The 23,328-nt window shown below is 38.0% G+C and overlaps 1 protein-coding gene across 6 annotated transcripts in view; it reads left to right on the forward strand.

Moving 5' to 3' along the window:
- tmem131l (transmembrane 131 like) overlaps nt 1-23,328 on the forward strand; it is a 92,726-nt gene that overhangs the window by 23,157 nt on the left and 46,241 nt on the right. For all 6 annotated transcript variants that reach the window (XM_016994084.2, XM_062981092.1, XM_008111951.3 and 3 more), the window contains exon 3: nt 2,177-2,220. In XM_016994084.2, the coding sequence (XP_016849573.1) occupies nt 2,177-2,220 (44 nt within the window). The remainder of the gene's footprint in view (nt 1-2,176; nt 2,221-23,328) is intronic.

Raw genomic sequence — 23,328 nt, forward strand, 5'->3', positions numbered from 1 at the left:
GAAATAGTAAGGTCCAAAGTTGTAATCCAGTAACCGAAACACTCACTTTGCCAAGCAAAGTGAGGGGAGATGACAAGGTCCTTTAGTCCATGAAACTTAGGCAAGGCAAGGAAATAACTTGATTCTTGGTACACAAAGCTTGATTCAAGGCAACAAGGAACATGGAGCAAGGACAGGATCCATGGTAAATTCGTGGCGAGGTCCAAAACAAGGCAAGGTCCGTGGAGCAAGGCAAGGTCCTGGGAAACAAGGCAGGGCTGGAAACAGGAACAAGAACTCGACCGCGGGAGTAGCGTAATCCACACACAACCTACTCCCGTAGCTGACGAATTGACTCCGCAAGACTCCTTCGTGGGCAAAACACCTAAGTAGGGTCTCGGTTTCCCGCCAAGAGCAGATTCTCTGGGGAACCAGAAGCGAAAGCCATTCTCTGGGTCCAGATGCATGACTCCCTAAAGTTCTCATGGGAAGCAGGCTAATCAACCATTTGTTTGGCCGCGATTCTCAGGCTTCTGCGATTAGCCTGTTGAGCTCCTCTCTGTTGTTGACAATAATCACGGCGAGAAAAAGGGGGAGATTTTGGCTCAGGGCTTGTTTGGCAAACTTCTGGAAGGCAAATCTCCTGCAGGTGCAAGGGTTCCAGTTCTGGCTGAGAAAGTTCCAGTTCTGACTGAAACGGAGGAAAACCTAAGTTTTCCTCCTCATCTGTCACAACAGTGTTAGGGACGGGACTACATGGCCCATGAGACATCACAAATAAACAAAGAAAAAAGAAGCTTCGGTAAACCTAATAAACATATACAGGCTGAGTCTTTATTAACTGGAGATCTCAAATACTCCAAGAAATGTCAGCCATCCTTTCTGCTTTTGGGGAAAGGGAGCTAGTTACATGTCCAGTGCTCACTGTGGCTTTTTCGTCAGGGAACCCTGGCTGTAAAAAGAGAACTAGTGGATACTCTGCCTACACAAGGATCTTTTTAAAAGAAAAACTCCAGCTGCTTCTATGCTCATCTTACTTCTAGCAAATGGCAGTGTGTGGTGGTTCGGAAACTCTGAAAATGGCCACAAGGATGAAGATGCGGCAACCCTGTTAATCGTTGCTCGCATTTTCCCCTTCTTTTTTGGCTATTTTGTTAAAACTGCAGAAAATGTGCTGACAGTCAAGGAAGCATGCAAGACATCTGCTTTTTACAGGGGCCTTGTGTAACCGGAGTCCCCCTCTATTATTTCCCATATCCAGGCTCCTAGAGAAAAAACTCACCAGGTGTTGAACATATGACTAGCCCCATTCCCCCATCCCTCATTCACTATGTATAATGTACAGGTATTCCAAAATCCAAAAAGTTTGTGAATTTAAAAAAACAACCTCTGGCCCCAAGCATTTTGGATATGGCAGATATAAACTGTACTTGACAATATATGTATTTATAGTGCAACACATATAAGGAAATTAGCTTCAAGACTTCTGGGCTACAAAAAAATAGAACTTCATCCTATGACACAACACATTTTCAGACTTTGAATACATCTGAAAGTAATCCTGCTTCCTCACCTATAATTTGCCAATTAAAAGAAGCCAACTGACCAAAAGCTTTGATCATAAGTTTCGTTGCCTATGCAAATCCATAAATTGATAGGTACCTTGAAGGTACACCCCCCCCCCCAGATATTGTTATTTCATGTGTTCATTCTTAAACGTTTGAGAGTACAAGCATACCTCTGCTTTGCAAAGGGATTTGATGGAAGGTTGTATCAAAGGCATTCAAAAGAGCACTATTTATTTAATAGTAACTTGCTTATGGGTTCTCTAAGACCATGTTTGGAACGATATGTCGAAGTCATAAAGCACATCTCTCAATCAGGAATGGATTCTCATAAAAAGTGTTGTATGCTTGCTTGGACAGTTTTGCTTTTTAAATAAGTGTCCTACTTCAGCTTTTCATCAAATAATGTCTTAGAGTGGTATATTGTTAAGGTAGTAAACCCATTCGGCAACTGGCCAAGGAGAAATGTCCTTAGCTGTTCTTATATTTTATATATAATGGTTTGGCAATGCTCACTGGATGCATGAGCTGCTTGAAACATCTTGTAGTACTAGAGTCCCATTGAATTAAACTCTGGAAGAGGGTTTTTAATGCATTGTACTGAAAACCTTTCATTTTATATTCTTCTCTAGGCTGAAACAGAGGAGGATGTGGAGGAACATCCACAGGAGCAAAGGTAAAAAGAAACTTAAATCATGAAATAATTATTTCAGCAGGCTTAGTATTGTTATTATTATAATTATTATGGTTTTTTGTTAACATATCACACTTTATGGATTACCTTTGTAATCTTTGTGCTCAAATTTTACTTATTTAATAAAATATTACTGTATTTTTTATTCTGATCCCTTTATTGGAGTGGCCCACGGATGGAGGCAAGCATCAGAGTAGGTTCTTTATTGATGATCACCAATCAGTTCTTTATAAGGAAAAGCAACTGTGATTTGGCATTTTACTCTGAATTGTGAAAAACAGTAGTAAATAATTTGTTTAAATCAAAGCAAGAGCCACTTTCCTTTGTGAATACAGATTGGTTTGCTGTATGCTGTATTACCCTGGCTGTGCTTCACTTTACAAAAGGTGCTTCTTTCATAATTCTGATAATGTGTTCCCTCTCAGTTACAAATTAAGTATGTTCTTAAACTGTCATGCTTCTGCAGGCTTACTTTCTAATTTTCTAATGCCATCTTCATGTAGCGGTCTGCAACACACAACAATCCCTGTATTAAGGACTTCTATGTGTTGAGACATACCTGTATTTACTTGAGTACCATCAATTGTAATGCACACCTCAATTTTGAAGGTGTACATTGCAAAAAAAAAGTTGTTGAATGTAATGCAGCCTTCAGAATTGAGGGGGAGGTTTAGAAGACCTCATGACTGATGGCATTTGGGAAGCCATGCCCCACTATCAGGTTGAGGTTGGCGATTTCACCAGCCTTGGCCTGAAGGAGGAGCACAATGGGTTTCTGTGGATGATTCTAATGCGCTATCGAATCTAATGTACACCTCACTTTTGGCTATGTAATTTAGTCAAATAAGTGAACATTAAATTCAAGTAAATATGATATTTTCAGCTACCCTGAGCACAAACTATTTATGGTTCTGTAGGTCAAAACCAGCACCTTTAATTTATCTTGGAAGCAGATGAGAAGCCAGTGTGTTTTGTAGAAACCCAGTGATAGGTAGCATACACAGCAATCTGGCTGGTGCATTTTATGCAAGCTGCTGTTTCCAAAAACCTGTCAAGTGGCTACCTGTTGGATAATTGAATTACAGTTGTCTGGAAGAAAGTTAAGGCAGGTATCACAGTATCCAAATCTGCCTTTGACTATGTATACATCTTTGTGTATATTTGCATTCCTCTAGTTTGAATGATCACACACATTGATAGCATATGAAGCCATGTTATCTACATCATGGAATAACTGTGATCTCTGGCATTAGCTGCCCATAGGCCAGTAAATATTTTCAGTATGGCACCCAATAACAGGGCATTTACATGTATATACTTTCAGAAAAACAACATCTATCTCATTATCACAGAATTTCATGCTGTAAGTTCACATACTACTGAGATAAAAATTTCTGTAATTTCACAACTCAGCCTCAAAAGTTAGGTCCACTGGGTTAAAGGCTTTATCTGATACAATTTATCAATTCTCAGAGTTTTGGGAAGGCACTGATACAATTATTGTTACTTATGGAAGACTGGAGCAGCTAAAAGAAGTTGTAATTTAATATACCTTTATTTCCATGGCTTCTATGACCAGCCTTTCATTTTAGGCATATGTTACTTTTTGATTAATATACAAATTCATCTTTTTTTTGAATTCAGTATAATGTTTCAGACAGATTTCTTTGTAGTAAAGTGATATGGAACTAACAACAACAACAACAACAACAACAACAACAACAACAATTTTATTTTTACAATCTGCTTCCATCTCCCTGAAGGGACTCGGAGCAGCTTACATGGGGACCAAGCCCAGAAGTCAAACAAATACAGTTTAAACACAATAACAATATAATTAAAACAGTTGACCAATAAAATAAAACAAATTGAGCAATAAAATAAAACATAAAATACATCTGCGGGTATTGAAACTGAAACATAACTGTGAGAAGAAACATTTTTTCCCTTCTCATTATAAACCAGTGATTTCCAGCCTTTGGGCTTCCAAGTGTTTTGGACTTCAGCTCCCACAGTTCCTAACACCTGGTAAGCTGGCTGGGATTTCTGGGAGTTGAAGTCCAAAACACCTGGGGGCCCAAAGGTTGGGAACCACTGTTATAAACTAAAGGTGGTTGTCAAATACATTGGACCCAGTATAAAGCATAGTTAAATTAAAAACATTACTGTAAATTCAGTGAACCAAAAATAATCTGTTTTTAAAGTACTTGCAGTGTTACTGATCTCACTGTGCGTCCTTCTTTCAAGACTTTTCAAAATCTAAAAAGTATGCACCTCCAGAAGACCATAGTATTGGACTGGGGCACTAGATTCCTAAATAAGCGATATCAAGCAAATCTGCTAAAGTTAAACCTGCAAATGTGGAGAGCCGAGAATGTAATCTTTAGGAACAGGGTTTTGTACGCCTCAGTAGGAAGCCTTGAATCTGGTGTCTTATTTTTTTTTGGTATTTGTGTATATGCTTGCAGCATAACAGGTCTGACAAATTTGCCAAATTTTAAGTGCATGCAGTGTATTTTAAGCCTGTCTGAATTAATGACAAATAAATTCAAATGTGTTGTATGTTTGTATACATGGCTTATGAATTAATAGCAAAAGTTGCATGCATGATAGTTGCATTGCTAAAAATCCTGTAAGCAAAAACATAGATTAATACTTCTCAGCACATAAGATAACAATTTCTGATGCTGTCATTTATTTTATTTATTTATTTATTTTATAGATTCCTGACTAATTTTAAAAACAATTTATAACACATACATCATTGATTTACTCTGTGTGTGTGTTTGTGTTACCTCAAAATTTCTATTTTAGGTATTTTAAAATGAGGCACAAATAAGGAACTGAAAGTCTTTATACCAAACATCTTTCTTAATACCGAATTACTATCTTGGGCTAGAAATAAATATGCACAAGTATAAATAAGTCTCGGATGAAGACATGGTAGAGCTTTGGAAGAAGTATTTCCCAGGATTCTTCTCAATATTATGGACCAATTACACTATGTAACATGATGTAACATGTAATATGATTATAAATGCCATTTCCTAATTGGTTCTATTATAAAAGTACAGAAAAAGTTTATTAAACTGCAGCACATTTTGCTATAGTTTTTCAATGAATATCTTATTGAGTTTGTGGCAGCAACAAAAACAAAGTTTCTGGAGTATAACAACTATTTTCAAAGTAAGTACCACACAATTAAACAGGAATAACACTTTCAAACCAGGAACATAGTTTTGTTACATAGTGTTATGGAGAGAAATGATAAGGACCAAAAATAAAATTTTGTTCATGGGTCTCGGTACTTAGACTTTAGTTAGCTGGCATTTTGAATTGGAAACAAGTTATTAGATTTGGTAAACACATTCATCTGTGTTTTGAAATGAAGGTATTATAATGTTGAATCGCTTGGAGCAATTGTTAAATGGTTTAGTAGAGACACAATAAAGAAAAAGAAACAGCTTGTCAGAGATTAGTGTCATCTCAAATTGGCAAAACATTCTTATAGTTTTAAAGACAAGATTAGATAACATCATTATTGCAGCACAGTTAAAGGATGTGACTCTGGCAAATCATATGGTTTTGTTTTTATTTAACGGAGTGTTGCTAAATCAACCTGTTGAAAACACTAAATTTTATACATTTTTCTTTTGTTAGAAATGTGTTTTTAACAAAGACATTATAAAAATACAGTTCAATGAGAGGAACAAGATAGAAATATTTAAAAGTGAATATATTACAGCTGACAGGGTTTCACATGATGTAAGAAGAGTTGAATCAGCCCATTTAATTTATGCCTTTCCTTTTTGACTCTTCATATGTATTTGATATTTTTATGGTCAGATATGGTTTGTTGACTTATTCAGTAAATATTTTAGTACTTTAGTAATTTATACATGATGTTGCCCCTCTGAGTGACTTATTTATGCGTGAATACTCAGCTGTAGTACATGTTATCTCTTTTAACATTTACATGGTTTGCTCTAAAGAAGGTTTACAAAAGATAAGTAAAATGTGGCTAGTACAGTTTTTCAATTGGACCAGGCAAAGCTTTGACCTTTTGGTGATTGCTCAGATCTTTGCTGTGGGTGTTCTGCAGCTGCAGATACAACGGGTTTTTCTCAAGGTAATTCAGCTTTGGGATGTTGTGTGTTTTCGGGCTGTATGGCCATGTTCCAGAAGGTATATTGCAGTATACCTCAGAACCTCTGAGGATGCCTGCCATAGATGTGGGCGAAACGTCAGGAGAGAATACTTCTGGAACATGGCCCTACAGTTCGGAAAACACACACCAAACCTGTGATTCCGGCCATGAACGCCTTCGACAACACATTAATTCAGCTTTGTTTCTACGTGGTTCTTATGCAACTTTGGAGAAGGCTGAAGCCATACCACACATAAATAATGTTCTCTGTATCACAACCTCATACAATGTGATATATGAACCAAATAAGCATTTTGGATTTGAACTGTTTAGCTGATAATTAATTCAGTCATGTTGTTACCTCATATATTGCTTAAAACAGTGTATTAAGTGATGGTGAGTTGGACCATTCAGTCTTGCTGTTGAGAGGACAACGTGGGAAGAACTTTACATAGTTGTCAGAACCACTGTAACGTGACTATTATATGTTGTTGAAGGCTTTCATGGCCGGAATCACTGGGTTGTTGTGCATTTTCCAGGCTGCATGGCCATGTTCCAGAAGCATTCTCTCCTGATGTTTCGCCCACATCTGTGGCAGACATCCTCAGAGGTTGTGAGGTATATTGGAAAACTAAGCAAGGGAGGAAGGTCCAGGATGGGAGAAAGGACTCTTCTCTGTTGGAGGCCAGTGTGAATGTTGTAATTAATCACCTTGATTAGCATTAATGACCTTGCAAGCTTCATTCCTGCCTGGGGGAATCCTTTGTTGGGAGGTGTTAGCTGCCCCTGATTGATTCATGTCTAGAATTCCCCTGTTTTCAAAGTGTTGTTCTTTATTTATGGTCCTGATTTTAGAGTTTTTTTTAAATACTGGTAGCCAGATTTTGTTCATTTTCATGGTTTCCTTCTTTCTGTTGAAATGGTCCAAGAACTGAAATCTGAAATGGGGAAGATTGATAAAGTCAGAGGAAAAGGAAAAAAAACCCTGAACCATTATCTTTTTACAATTGATCAATTAAAATAATATCTGAATTAAGGAAAGTACTGTTTCCAGAGGGTGGGGGGACAGAGGAGGGGTGAAATACCGATAGACACAAGTGGGAGCTAAAGGTGGAATCAGCAAGGTTAAGATTACTAAGAAAATAACATTTGATATGTATATTGAAATGGTGATGGATTTTGCTAGTATTCTACATGTGTTTACAATAAAACATACTGAAAAATAAAGAATTGCAACTGTCATCAGGCCAAACTAAGATATTGGTGGTACAAAATGCTGGAAATTGCAGGATCCACATGACTGCTACTCCTGCCATATTGGAACGCCTTCTTCTGCATCACAAGACAAATTGGCTGTATAGTGATGATGATCTCTTTTGTTTGCAACACTGGTAACCCATCTGAACTGATGCCTGGAGCATTGCTCAGATACCAAGTTAACAGCTGGAGATGCTGTGACATATGAGAAAGGACTTCTCCACAGATAAATGCATATATGGATTCCAGTTTGGGGACTACTGCGTTTAATCAGATAGCATTGTTGTGCTTTTCTAATTAAAGGTGTCATGCAGTCTACTTATAATCCTGTTTTGATTTCTTCTTTCTTAAAACACAACATAGATCTCTGTTTGCTTAGGAGAGAAAAGATTACATAAAGTTGAGTACAGTATGTGCCATTGGCTTCAGTGGCTTTTGAAACAGGATTTATTAATAAATCAAGCCCATTTGATCACAGCTTGGCATAAGGTTTGGGGTTTATGTCAAAACAGGTCGTCATCCTTGGAAATTTTGCCTTTACAACCACAAAAGGGAAGCAGCTGGGAGTTCCAGACAGACACTCTGGGGAAATGCCTCGTGAATGAAGGATTTATGTATCACTATATGTACTTCCATGTGGACAGATTCCATTCTGGTTCTTAGTATTTCTGTAGACTGTCAGCAAGGAAATACTGTTGATTGCCCTGGACAGAAGTGGTTATATAAATCCATATAGAAATGTGATATACCCATTACTAATCTGTTTGTGTTCTTGTATACTAGTATGGAAGCAAAATATATTAAATATGATGTAGTTAATTCTGTGCATATATATGTTCCTGTTTACACTCAGATGTATATGTATACAATCCTGGGATTCAAGCCAGTTTCTAAATCAATAGTTAGGTCTGTTTCCCAGAAAGGCAATTGGAATACGTTGCCTTTTTAGTGAGCTATATGGTTGCCAAATGAAACACATTTTAAAAAGCAGTCATAATGGAACTGGTGCAATCTGGACATGAACACATTGTGTTAATAAAGGCCTTCTGTAGTGCAAAACATTGGAATGAATTAAGAGTTTGTTAGGATAGCTTCACACTGTGCCTTGCATTGCCTGGAATGATGGTTTGGGTCAGTGGTTCTGTCCTTGTTCAGTTTTTATCCAGAATTTGGTTGATTATTGATTCTGGATTTTTGGTGAATTTTACTATATTACTGCAAATCTATAGCTTTTAGTGATGTTGCCCATTTTGTTCTTTTTGTTTTAAGCCATTTGAATATTCTTGTATAGAATTAGGGGATTTACCATTATTACCTCAGTTACATTTCAGTTTTCAGGGCAGGTACAGATGTGTAAGTGTTAAATCAGCTATATCTGTAAATGCCATTTTGTCATATATACTCAGTGAGTATATATGACATGTCATAATCTATATATCAATAGGGCATTACAGAATTACATGAAATCCACAGTAGGTGAACCAGAAATGGGGTTGTGCTTGACCTGCTGCTTCATTTGCACAGTTCTTGTTATTCTTAGATCTATATGAGTCACAAGTTCTTTTATTAAATGGAATTTGCTTAGAAGGAAATGAATGCAGAAAATAGTTTGTCATTCTCTCTTAACCTGCATTCAATAGAAGCAGCTTCATATATTAGATCTTAGAAGCCTTAGAAGAAAGGTGGCTCTACATAGAGGTGGGAGGGAGACCCGACCATCCAATTGTGCCGAACCTCAGTGCCCCTGGATAGCCTGCCCTGCCCTTTCATCACATCACCTGATGTAATGCCTGCCACAAAAGGAAAGACTACCAGGTGGGAATTTACAGCAGCAGGTTGGCCAGGGAAGGTAGGCACTATCCCACATCTCTGGGTCACTTGAGCTCAGGAACACAGGATGGCTTTGAAAATCTTATAACTGGCCAACAGTTTCCATGGGACTGAAGTCACAGTTTGATCCAGATACTAGGGAAAGCTCTGGAGCAACTCATGACTTTTGTTAACATGGTTCAAAGCAAATATAAATAAATGGATACTTTTCTCCAAATAGCTTTTTGTTTCTTTCAAGTCACTTACAACTTATGGTGACCCTAAGGTGGACATATTAAGGGTTTTTCTTGACAAGATTTGTTCAGAAGGGTTTTGCTATGGTCTTCTTCTGAAGCTTAGAGAGTGTCACTTGTCTAAGGCCATCCAGTGGGTTTCCATGGTCAAGCTGAGGCATAGTCCAATGCTTAAACCATTATACCATGCTAATTCTCACCTACATTCTATTTAAATGCTACCTGACATATGTTACTCACACTGTGGAAGAACCCCTAAGGCAATGTTTATATGAAACCCGTATCGGTGCCCTAGATCAGGTATAAGCGAGTGTGGTATAGTTGTTTAAGTTCTGAACTAGGAATCTGGGAGGCAGGGTGCAATGCTGTCTTGACTGGAAACCCACTGGGTAATGTTGGGTAAGTCACTTATTCTCAGCCTTGGCAAAAAGCAACGACAACCACCCTTTGAAAAAAAATCCTCCCATAGTAGGTTGGCTTAAGAGTCACTATGAGTTAGAAATTATTCAAAGACAGGCAACGCACAAGCTACTGCACTGAGCTGGGCTGTAGTGTCTTTTTTGGTCGTTATTCATATTTGCCTGTTTGCTTCTCTGTAAGTTTTATTGTATTTAAACTATGGACTACAGAACAAAATCGGCAACCAAAAAGGGGATCTCAGGCAGCTCCCCATTTCTCTCAAATACTAGAAGAGAAATTGATTCACTCTGTTCCTGTATGGATATAACCTGTACATAATTCTTCTCATTCCTATGTATATTCGTGCTTCTATTTCTTCTCCTTTTGGTATAACAGCTAGGGTTATTTCTGTTTTTCTCAAAAAACTCAACAATATCCAATTAAAAGTAAGTGTCAGTTGTGCAGGAAATGAAATATTTTCTAGGGAATCAGGAAGCTGCAATTGCTTTAGATAACTATTTGCTTTATTTTTTAAAGATTGTCTGAAGGACAGTTGGGATAATAGAATTTCTAGGCAAAAGAGAGAACCTAGTCTTTAAGATTATTGAGAATGACAATTGCAGTCAAGTGACAGAATAATTCCCCACTTATGTCCTGAACTGTTATTGTGCCACACATCTCATTTTTCTGTATGAAATAGTCTATCAATTATTAACCTTAACATTATTATTACTATAGTAGAAGCAACAAAGTGATTCTTCTGACTTGTCCTACATTATACTGCAGAATTGCAGATTAAAGTGGTTAGGAAAGGCTAGATGTATGTATGTGTAAACAGCACTGTAATTTCTATTCAGTTCTGGAAGTGCAAAAATAATTGCTAATCTTGAATTCGGGGTTTTGTTTTTTTTTTGCATTGATGGATGTTGATGTTCCAGTGAAAATAAGGTGCATCCCTGCTTAAAACATGATCCATAGTCTAAACAGATCAAGATAATATAAGGGAAGAGAAGGTACAACAGAATGAATTAGTAAAAGTGAAATTAAAGAAAACAGAGTGAGAAGAGGAAGTCTGATATTTAAAATTAGATACCCAGTTGGCGTAAGCCTTTTGGTATTTGCAGAGACTGTAAATTGAAAAAGTACCATAAAGTGGTTTCTATTTCCTTAGAATTTCTCACTCTGGCTGTAGATCTCATCTAGTTTAATAAAGAAAGAAAAAAATGGTTTAATGCATAGACCTGGTTTTTAAAAATCTGTTTTAAAATACATGCTGCCTTAAGAGGGACTAAAAAAGCCATTCCACAATACGTTATTGTTGATTATTTTTCAAAGCCATACTCCTGGCATCTAGTTGCAGAATAGATTTGAAGTGCTTGTACTTGACCAGCTCCTTGACCCATGGCTTACATGCTTTCTTTCTGTTAGCTGCTTGTCTTCAGTGCCAATTTGATCTTTTTTGCAGAGTTCCCACTTTGTCTCTTGCTTTTCTCTTGTTCTATAAAGCTCATTGGCTACAAAGATTATTGTTCATTACAACTGCATTTCCTTGCCAGTTACTTTTATAGTACTTCTAGTGTTTTCCACTCAGGTACTGATCAAGTACACATCTGCTTCATTTCATTAATACTACAACACCAGGTCTTCCAGGTTCAGAATCCAAACCAGGGTGTGTAAAGTTTTATGGTCATGATATCCATACATTCTCCAGATGAATCCTTTTTTGGCTAAAAACAGGGGAAATTGCTGCCCCAGGAAGCCTCCCAAGTGCAAGAATCGCCTTTTAAATAGCTTGCAAGACCTCCCTGCATTGTTTTAACACTAAAGAATATACATGTTTGAGAATGAGAGATGGTAAGGTATCTTATCTGCTCTCCTCTTTTCTTTATGCCTTGTTTTCCATACATGTTCAATAAGGGATTCTGGGGGCAGCTACTGTTTATCTTGCACGTTGTTGCCAGCACACACATATACAGTTGGATTGATACAGTGTTCCCTCACTACTTTGCGGTTTGCTTTTTGCAGACTCGCTATTTTGTGGTTTTTCAATAAACATTAAAATAATATTATAAATCATAAAAATTACGATTTACAGTGGCGGTGGTCTCGGTCGGGTGCGGGCGGTGGGGCGGAAAAGGAGTCCAAGTGGCAGTGGGAGGAGAAGGAGGCGGCACCATGTTCCCCTCCCTCTTTCTTCTCTTCCTTCTTCCCTCCTTCCCTCCCTCCCTCTCCCTTTCTCCTTCCTTCCTAAGGAGAAGCCTACGGACGGACGGACGGACGGAAGGAAGGAAGGAAGGAAGGAAGGAAGGAAGGAAGGAAGGAAGGAGGAGCTGAAGGGAGAGAAAAGGAGGCTGAAGCAGCTTTGTCTTCATCTCACAAGGCAGCTGCACCAGCGGCAGCGGTGGGAGCACATATGCGTGTGCTTGAGAGGAGAGGAGGGGACAGAGACGCGACTTGCCAGTGATATTGTAAACAACACAAATATAGCGTCCCTACTTCACGAATTTTCACTTTCCGCGGGTGGTCCTGGAACGTAACACCCGTAATAAGTGAGGGAACACTATACTTCTGCTCTTTCCCAATTCAAATTTTATTGCACGGTTTACTGCAGACAGACTGGTACAGCTCAGCACTTCACCATCCTCCCAATATTGATGCTGCTAAAAAAGCAGAGGACAAAGGACAAAGGAAAGATGTACAGGCATCTTTGATAGTTGACATGTTCCTGAAATGGAATTGTGAGGGTATATTTATTACTATTGTGTGTGTAAGAAACAGGCAGTGAAATCTCTAGTATAGAAAAGTCTCTAAAATGAAGAGTTCTTGATTCAAATTGCAGCACAGGTATGAGACTCTTGAGATGTCATTAAACAAATTGCCATAGACCAAGCCTTCTTAAACTGTTTCTACTCGCCCCTTTCCACCTGAGAAATTTTATGTGACTTTGCGTATATAAGTATATAAAATAGATATAAAAATAAAACATTTACTGATAATAAACCAGCATTTGCGAGGCTTACTGAACAGGCTGAATTTCCTTTTTGTGAAGTGTAACTTCAGCATTTTTTGCAGAATACATTGCAAACACTGCACATTGTTGCTAACAGATTTGTGTCAATGGGTGGTGTTCACAAACTTTTTACTGTTGCCAATTTTTTGGTAACTAAAGGGACCCCATTTGGGGTCAGGAACCGCAGTTTAAGAAGCCCTGACCTAGACCTTAAGTGATGTGTGTTGAAATAAAGTGGAGAAGTAACGCTACATGTGCCCTGAGCTCTTCTGAGAAAGAACTGAATAGTGAATACTATGGTACAAATCTAATGAAAATAGATTAGGAGAAGCTGGAGAGAAGAGACACCAGCAGTTACAACATGTACTGTACATGCTGAGGAATGTTCAGTTACTAGTGCAGTCTTGTAAAGGTATACAGGACAAACACTTGTAATTTTGCTTCAGAATGTCAGTGTTGAGTCTTATAATACAGGAGCTTGTACTAATCATGAGCCCCCCTGTTTTGTTGTTTTTCTATGTCACTCCGTCTGTAGTGCCATTGTAAATGTTTACATTGGCATTTATCAGAAACTGGCACACTAGCTCAGAGAATTATTTCCTATATGGCCATTGCTACTTCCCCCTTCATTATGGTTCTTTGTTTACGTTGATCTGAAGTGTAACATTGACACTATCAAGAAGAGGGAGGAAGAGGAGGGGGAAAAACAGAAACAATTCAGTTGTCTACTTGCAAGCTAGTTACACAAGTGTTACATTTACTTAATGGAGAAGCTTTGTTATTCACATCCATAATTAGATTAATTTAATTTAACAATATTAACGTGGTACAAGAGAACTTCATGGGTGATGTGTAATTTATTGTTGTGTGTATGGCATGGAGGAAATGACATGCATTGTAAATCAGTAATATTACTATGTGTGCTTGTTGCGAAAGAAACATATGGACATCATTTTGCTTTTCCACACTGGGCACAGAAGTGTCTTCTATCACTTTTTGGGCTTTGGTATCATGAGAGTTAGATTTCTTTTGCATCTCTGTTTCCTATTGTGTTACAATGCTACCACAATCCACTGTGCTACATTCAGTTTGAAATGCAGTTAACTTCCTTAAATCTAAGAATACCATAACATCTAATAGAACTGGTTCGTGGAGACTACTCACTCTGTCTGTTGTTGGTCACATTTGAAAAGTTAACTCTTGGCTTCATACATTAATCTATCGATGTACATTTGAATATTTGAGCTTAACATTTGAGCTACACTAATAATGGTTCTATGCTAATAATAATGTTGTTTATATTTCTGGACTGCTATGTACTTGCTCAGTGAACAAATTTTGTATTTATTGTAATACATTAAAATTAGCAATAAAATGTTCACATGAAGCACTTTATCTCTACTTCAATTTTAGTACTTTGATAGTACTAAAATGTTTGATTGTCAATAGATTGTGCTATTTTGCTCTTTAGTGTTTCTGTTTTTCTTTTCACCATAGCCTAAAAGCAAGTGCTGAGTTATGGCAATATTGCAAGTTATTTATTTCAATGGAAAAATAAATATTTCTGTTTTCAGTGGAGGGAAGAATCCCTTTAATCACCACTTCTGGCATGAAATTAGTTAACTTTTTCCAAAATGATGGAAATAAGTAGGCTTTCCTCTTTCTAGGAAACACAGAATGTTTTTATATATATATATATATATATATATATATATATATATATATATATATATATATATGTATGCACACACACACACATACACACACACACACACACACACATATATATACACACACACACACACACATATATACATACACACACACACACACACACACACACACATAGACATAATTACTGTTAAGGTACGATTCTGTAGTGGTAAAAAAGGACTGTAACCCACTAAACTTGGGTAAATGATGAATTGACAGATGGCTATTTCTGGTAATTATTATTCTATGTAACTTGCTCTGTTACATTAATTTTCAAATATTCATATTTAATCCATGCCTTGTTTAGCCAGTTTTGGGAAACAAAAATAAAAAAAAAATCTGTGAATAGCTGAGACATGCAAACAGGATAGAAATCCATGTTCATATTTTCTACCAATGATACTTAGTTTTATACATTAGTTTTCACACATTAGTTATCTTGATAGTTCTTAAAATAACTTAATAAAGGTGTCTGGGACTTCCTAAGAGAAAGGCAGAGAGAGAGGTTCCCAAGGCCACCCAAAGTGCTCATTGCTGATTTGCTATAGCATGAATTTCTCAGAAGTGAGTTCATGTCCTCATCAACTATGCCCCACCAACATACTTTCGCTCTTCATAATTTCAGTTCCCTGTTTAAAATTCATACTGAAACCTTTAGACTGAACCCCACACTGCTCTTGCACATAAACAGATCTACTTTTTATAGATTTCTGCAAAGAGCAGTCTTGCATCACATATGACATTTAAAGTGGCTTATCAGAGTTGAACTGTATCACAAAATGACAAGATAATTTGTGAATGAGCCATGGTAGAGCTGAAACCTTGATTCTGTATTCTTTGACCTTTGTTTACCTTTCTTTTTCCTAGCTATTCTTTTTTTGGATGGGCTTCAGAAAAATTGAAAAGAGCTATATCGTTGTGACTACATTAGAAGGTTTCATACGAGCCTTTACAGTCCTTCAGTACAAAGCCATATCTTGGTATATCCTGAGTCTGTATTACTTCATTTAAGGAGAAGCAGATAGGTCTGTCAGTCTCATGTAGCAAGAGCAGTACACGAGAGAATTTTTGGTAATGCAAATGATATTATGCTGGGCAACCATGCAGAAACAGGAGAAAACAATCCATCACCCCCATTGGTTGTGGTGGTGACATTCCCAAAATATCTGAAGGACACCAGGCTCGCTGCCCCTTCTTCAGTCATTTATTGGCGAATGGCCTGGTTTAACGTTCTTAGAATAGAATGTAGTTACTTTTCTTGAACAGTAAACATAAAATAACGACTAATCTGATTAACACTATAAACAATAATACTAAACTAAACATTAAACTAAATAAACACTAACTGATACTAGCACAGATGCTCTAACTAAGTACTGTACTTAAAACCACAATACAAAGGAATCTGATCCCCATTCCAAACTGCAGTGAAAAGCAAAAATGCAAGAGAAGATGTACTAATCTACCATTAAAGTAAAGGTAAAGGTTTCCCCTGACGTTAAGTCCAGTTGTGACCGACTCTGGGGGTTGGTGCTCATCTCCATTTCTAAGCCGAAGAGACGGCATTGTCCATAGACACCTCCAAGGTCATGTGGCCGGTATGACTGCATGGAGCACCATTAGATATCTATATAAATGAATTTACTAAGGTTACTAAAAACCAAACCTGCAAATTGTTACGTGGTAGTATTCTTATTGCTCAAAAATCCATTAACAGTTTCCAAACATCCAAAAAGTAATTGATTGGTTTTCCCTTTAACACCCACATTAATTTAGCAATAACATTGCAGTCTTAATTCTTCTGTTGGTGGTGCTTCCACCTGTTTTCTGTTTTTGAATGAACAGTATTCTTGTCACTGTTAACCGATATCTGAGACATAGTCCATATTTATTGACCCCCATCCTGTTAATAGCCAACAAAAACATTTCTGGTGACACATTGTATCTTTAGAATCCTTTGAATTAACACATATATATGTGTGCTATTTCAGTAGTATTTTGCTTTCTTACATGTTGACCACATATGAAAAAGGGTACCTTCCTTGTCTGGATAGCCACAACATTTGAAACAGTCTTAGTCATTTTTGACAGCTCATTTAGAGTTAAATATCACATGTTAAACACCCTATATTTTCTTTTAAATTACTGCTTATAGTGAATTTTATATCTGTCACCTACATTATCCTATATTTTCCTTTGGACATTCTTCCCCAAATGTTGTCACCACTTTATCATATAATTTTTACCAATTCATCTTTTATCTCAATTTCAAAAGACATTTATATGCATTTGATCACATGGTCATAATCTTTGCACAATTCCAAAAGGAATTGATTTTTTCTCTAACCTCAATAGTTGGATCTCACTTGTCTTGATGAAACCTCTCCATGGGTTGTTTATAAGCAAACCAGTTAAGAGTAATATCTCTCTTGATTTAAGCCCCCAACTATTGTTCCGAATATAAAGGTCATTACAAAATAACCAGCTTTGACTTTTAGACCATTCTTTTCTGGAGAAAGCCTTTGGCAATGCTGTAGCTGATATGCTCTAACTAACAAATATGTGTATCACCTAAATCTTAGATAATGACATTCATGTTCCAACAGTTTCTTATGTCCTAACAATATTCATTCCTTCAACCACATGAAACTTCAAGTTCCTGTGTACATTCTAACTGTAGCATACAGTGTTTTGGATTTTATTTTAGATTTCCTTGCCTGCCAGATAAATCTGGAAATTCTCTCCTGCCAGTGTTATTTCTTATAATAAGGATTGTTTGGAGAAAATAATGTCTAGGACAAAACATTTTCCTCATTGCTGCAATTCTCCTCATCAAGGATAAGTTTATTTTTCCTTTTTTTAAAAGTTCCTCTCGGTTTTCTTCCAATTTTTATTATAGGTTTGAAACAACAAATTAATGTTATTTGTAATTATAACCTCCCAGATATTGAACACCCCCTTCTACCTTTTTTCTGTTATAATACTGAAGAGGACAAACAATACATTTCCTCTGCAAGGAGTAGATGGGGTGATGGTGACAGGGGATAGGGAAAAGGCAGAACTGCTTAATGCCTTCTTTGCCTCGGTCTTCTCACAAAAAGAAAGCCATCTTCAACCTCAGCAACATGGAATGGACGAAGGATTGGGGGAAATCCAACCCCAAATAGGGAAACAAGTTGTCCAGGAACACCTGGCCACTCTAAACGAATTCAAGTCCCCAGGGCCAGATCAGCTACATCCAAGAGTATTGAAGGAACTAGCGGAAGTTATTTCAGAACCACTGGCAATCATCTTCGAGAGTTCTTGGAGAACAGGAGAAGTCCCAGCAGATTGGAGGAGGGCGAATGTGGTCCCTATCTTCAAGAAGGGAAAAAAGAACGACCCAAACAATTACCGTCCGGTCAGCCTCACATCAATACCAGGCAAGATTCTGGAAAAGATCATTAAGGAAGTGGTCTGCAAACACTTAGAAACAAATGCGGTCATTGCTAATAGTCAACACGGATTTACCAAAAACAAGTCATGCCAGACTAATCTGATCTCTTTTTTCGATAGAGTTACGAGTTGGGTCGATACAGGGAATGCCGTGGATGTAGCATATCTAGATTTCAGTAAGGCCTTCGACAAAGTCCCCCACGACCTTCTGGCAAACAAACTAGTAAAATGTGGGCTAGACAAAACTACGGTTAGGTGGATCTGTAATTGGCTAAGCGAACGAACCCAAAGGGTGCTCACCAATGCGTCGTCTTCATCATGGAAAGAAGTGACAAGTGGAGTGCCGCAGGGCTCCGTCCTGGGCCCGGTTCTGTTCAACATCTTTATTAACGACTTAGACGAAGGGTTAGAAGGCACGATCATCAAGTTTGCAGATGACACCAAACTCGGAGGGATAGCTAACACTCCAGAAGACAGGAGCAGAATTCAAAACGATCTTGACAGACTAGAGAGATGGGCCGAAACTAACAAAATGAAGTTCAACAGGGACAAATGCAAGATACTTCACTTCGGCAGAAAAAATGGAAATCAAAGATACAGAATGGGGGACGCCTGGCTTGACAGCAGTGTGTGCGAAAAAGATCTTGGAGTCCTCGTGGACAACAAGTTAAACATGAGCCTACAATGTGATGCGGCAGCTAAAAAAGCCAATGGGATTTTGGCCTGCATCAATAGGGGAATAACGTCTAGATCCAGGGAAGTCATGCTCCCCCTCTATTCTGCCTTGGTCAGACCACACCTGGAATACTGTGTCCAGTTTTGGGCACCGCAGATGAAGGGAGATGCTGACAAGCTGGAAAGCGTCCAGAGGAGGGCAACTAAAATGATTAAGGGTCTGGAGAACAAGCCCTATGAGGAGAGGCTTAAAGAGCTGGGCATGTTTAGCCTGCAGAAGAGAAGGCTGAGAGGAGACATGATAGCCATGTACAAATATGTGAGGGGAAGTCATAGGGAGGAGGGAGCAAGCTTATTTTCTGCTGCCCTGCAGACTAGGACACGGAACAATGGCTTCAAACTACAGGAAAGGAGATTCCACTTGAACATCAGGAAGAACTTCCTCACTGTGAGGGCTGTTCGGCAGTGGAACTCTCTCCCCCGGGCCGTGGTGGAGGCTCCTTCTTTGGAGGCTTTTAAGCAGAGGCTGGATGGCCATCTGTCGGGGGTGCTTTGAATGCGATTTCCTGCTTCTTAGCGGGGGGTTGGACTAGATGGCCCTTGAGGTCTCTTCCAACTCTACTATTCTATGATTCTATGATTCTATGATTCTTTTAAAGTCAATTTCGTTTTATCAGAATTCACTTTACTTCCGACAAAGGCCTCAAAGATCTTAATCATTTCCAGCAGGACTTCCTTTGAATCCAAATGATTTTGTATCATTATCACAAGATATGTGTGTATTGCTGTATGGTTTGTTTGTATTAAATATAATGATGCATACAACACACACACAGAGACAGATGAAATGTGGTTACTTCAGTAGTTACACAAAGAATGAAAGGTAATTGTATTTAACAAGTGTGTTAACTTCCTATTACTTTGACTTTTGCAACTTCATTGTTCTTCCTTTTAGTCTCTCAATTTCTGTCAAGAGATAAGGTACCGGTAGTTTCCGTGTGGTTGTTGATTGCTCTTCAGAGCGCATGCAGCTGAAAGTGAAACATTAAAGCTATTTTTGACCTTGCAGAAAGGGCTTCCTAAATTTAAACTAATGAAAAGACAACCAAAATGACCCTTAAGGTCAGTCCTTGGAAACCCTAGTTTATACAAAACACAGCATATCTTGAGACTGTGGGCAGGATCTTTGTTTTTCTGCTACTGAGGCAGGAGGTGTCTTTCAAGAAAAGTCCTTTGTTCCAATCAAAATGTTATCTGGCAAGATGAGGGGCCTTCTCTCAAATAATGGGGGAACTATAAGAAAAGGCAGAGAGACGACCTTGGTGCCTTCATTTGCAGGCCTGTTCCTTCAGTTATTTGGGGGTTGATTCACAAAATTGCATTGTATAGACCACATCAGCTCTAGATGATTAAATATGATTTTCTGTGGGTGAGCAGATGGCAACTACTGGATGGCATATGTTCTGTATCAGAAACTAGACCTGATGTGGTCTATCCAATGCAGTTTTCTGAATCAGCACCCCAAATAACCAAACCAAATCTAAAGTTGACCAAAAACTGATTCATAACCCTTTTGGTACTAATGTTGGAGAGTGGTCCCTGGTCAAAGTAGTCCCTGGTCAAAAAGAGGTTGGGAACCACTGCTCTAATGTAAAGATGGGACAGAGTTGTCCAAGGATGTCACGACCCAGGCTGCAGAGCACCAATAACCATACACAGAGGCCAGAATCTATCTAATATCTTTATTAAGGAAATATATAAAGTCAATAAAAATAAGTGTAGAATGTAGTTCAGAAGAAGACCTTTCAGGAAAGGTCAATTATAGTCCAGAAAAACAATGTCCAATATAAAATATTAAGGTCCAAAGTTGTAATCCAATAACCGAAACTCTCACTTTGCCAAGCAAAGTGAGGGGAGATAACAAGGTTCTTAGTCCAAGGAACTTGAGGCAAAGGCTAGGAAGTAAACTTGATTCTTGGAACACAAGGCTTGATACAAGGCAGCAAGGAACGAGGAACAGGGACAAAATCCGTGGTAAAATACTTGACAAGGTCCTGGAAGACAAGGCTGAGTCCTAGGAAGCAAGGCAAGGTCCATGGAGGTAAACAAGGCTGGGAACGGGAACGAAGGCTTGGAAACAGGAACGAAGGCTTGGAAGCGGAGTAGCGCTGTCCACACACAACCTACTCCAGTTGCTGACGAATTGACTCCGCAAAATCCCTTCAGGGCAAAGAACCTAAATAGGGTCTCGTTTTCCCACCAAAGAACACTTCTCTGGGGAACCAGAACCGAAAGTCAATCTCTGTGTGCAGATGCATGACTCCCTAAAATTTCTCATGAAAGCAGTCTTAATCAGCTGAATGCCTGGCTGCGATTCTCAGGCTTCTGCGATTAGCCTGCTGAACTCCTTTCTGTTGTTGATAATAGTTACGGCGAGAAAATGGGGGAGATTTTGACTCAGGGCTTGTTTGGCAGCTTTCTGGAAGACAAACCTCCTGCAGGTGCAAGGGCTCCAATTCTGGCTGGGAAAATTCCAATTCTGGCTGAAACGGTGGAAAACCCAAGTTTTCCTCTTCATCTGTCACCACAGCGCTAGGAACGGGACTACATGGCCCATGAGTCATCACAAAGGACCACTTTTCACCTGTGGATCTGTTGAGGGTCACGCTGAGTTTGGAGCTGTCAGGAAAGAAAGGTCACCTTGTAAAAGTGATGTTAGTAAAGTGCTAATAGTTAATTACCTGTAATAACAGAAATAAGCTGAAGTTTCGTATTTCTGTTTGCAGTCATTAAAATTGCTTTGATAATTGGTTACTGTCTTCGGAGGCATGTGTGTATACATTCGAGTACATGTACACATTGCTTCGTATAAATTAGTGCATGGGAGAGAGAAAGAAAACTGTCAACCCAGGCACCCAGAGATGTGTTTTGCCTTCGGCATTATGTTTGTGCTGATGAAAACTAGATCCAGGAATGTGTGCATTTTATAATTCTAGAAAGTACCATCTTTACTGAAAATCTAAACACTCGGAGTTCTTCCAAGAGCGATTTATCTGGTGGAGCAAGGAAGGGAGCAAATATGTTTGCTGTTGTTGTTTTCTGCTTTTAAAGGTTTTCATTTACTGACTATTTGGAAAGTGGGCAACTTTTGCATCATTTATCTTCTGGCACCATTAGAATAGTTATTTCAGGGAAATGCATATATAGACTTGTATTTGTATACGTGCACGTATGTGTGTATGTATATGAGACTTCATTCTTAAAGCAAAATAGTACAAGCCCACTGTAATGCCAGTTAAACATGCCTTAATCTCTTGTTAAAGTCCTCTCATTAAGAACTAGAAGAGATGCCTGGCTGCTGTTTTCCTTGTGGAAAAAAAATCATAGAGATAACATGTACGGCAGATAGGTTTAGGACAGCTATAATGGAGGAACCTACATCTTCACCACCACACCATTAGTTTATTTGAGGACAGTGTGGGTTAGGTCAGGAAATGCATTTATGTTTTATCAGAATTATTTGGGAAAAAATGGGACCAGTTGACTCACCTGTTCACTCCATTGATGTGTGTTTAGTAGCTTATTGAGAAATTGAAAGTTTTACCATTTTTTTGTATGCGCAACAGTGCATTCACAATATGTTACCTGAAATATTTGTAGTCTGAGAAACACTGATAATGCCAGCTGAGCTTTAGAGCAATTGCAGAATGGTTGTCAATAGTCTTAATAGTATTTATTAAGTATTAAGTATTTATTAATATTTATCACCCCTCGGGGGGGGGGTGTCAGGGTGGCTTCACAACCAGTAATCATTAGATGCCAGAACAACAATTATAGAAACAAATTACAATTAAAACAGATAATTAAAACATCAATTATAAAACATGATTTAAAAATAGTGAAGTATAGTAAAGACTATATTGGGTGTGTTTAGATGCATGTGTTTTCTGACACACAGAAGAATGCAGATCATTTGTTGTGTGTTTAGGTTGTCTATTGCAATCAAGTATCAAATATTTACTATTTAATACTTGATTGCATTAAACAAACATAAACACATTATAAACATTATACAAAGTTGCTCAGTTTCTTGTGGCAAAGAACCAGATACTAAAATCAGATACAAATAATTATTTGTATAAAATAAAATAATTATTTGTATAAAATTTGTCAGATCAAACAACTTGTTGATAACCTGTGAGGTTTTCTTACCAGTTAGTTACTTGTGTGATTTTTATATCGTTACATCTCAATTGTTGTTGTATCTTTTCACTTAAATAGCTTGTCAGTACTGTTTTAAGGATTTATGCTCAGATTTCAAGGAGTGAAGTTGACAGATGTTTTTATGATATAAATATGAACAGGGTTGATAGAAGCAACATCAATTTTTA

Source organism: Anolis carolinensis, chromosome 5 (genome assembly GCF_035594765.1).
Source record: "Anolis carolinensis isolate JA03-04 chromosome 5, rAnoCar3.1.pri, whole genome shotgun sequence".
Classification (NCBI taxonomy): domain Eukaryota; kingdom Metazoa; phylum Chordata; class Lepidosauria; order Squamata; family Dactyloidae; genus Anolis; species Anolis carolinensis.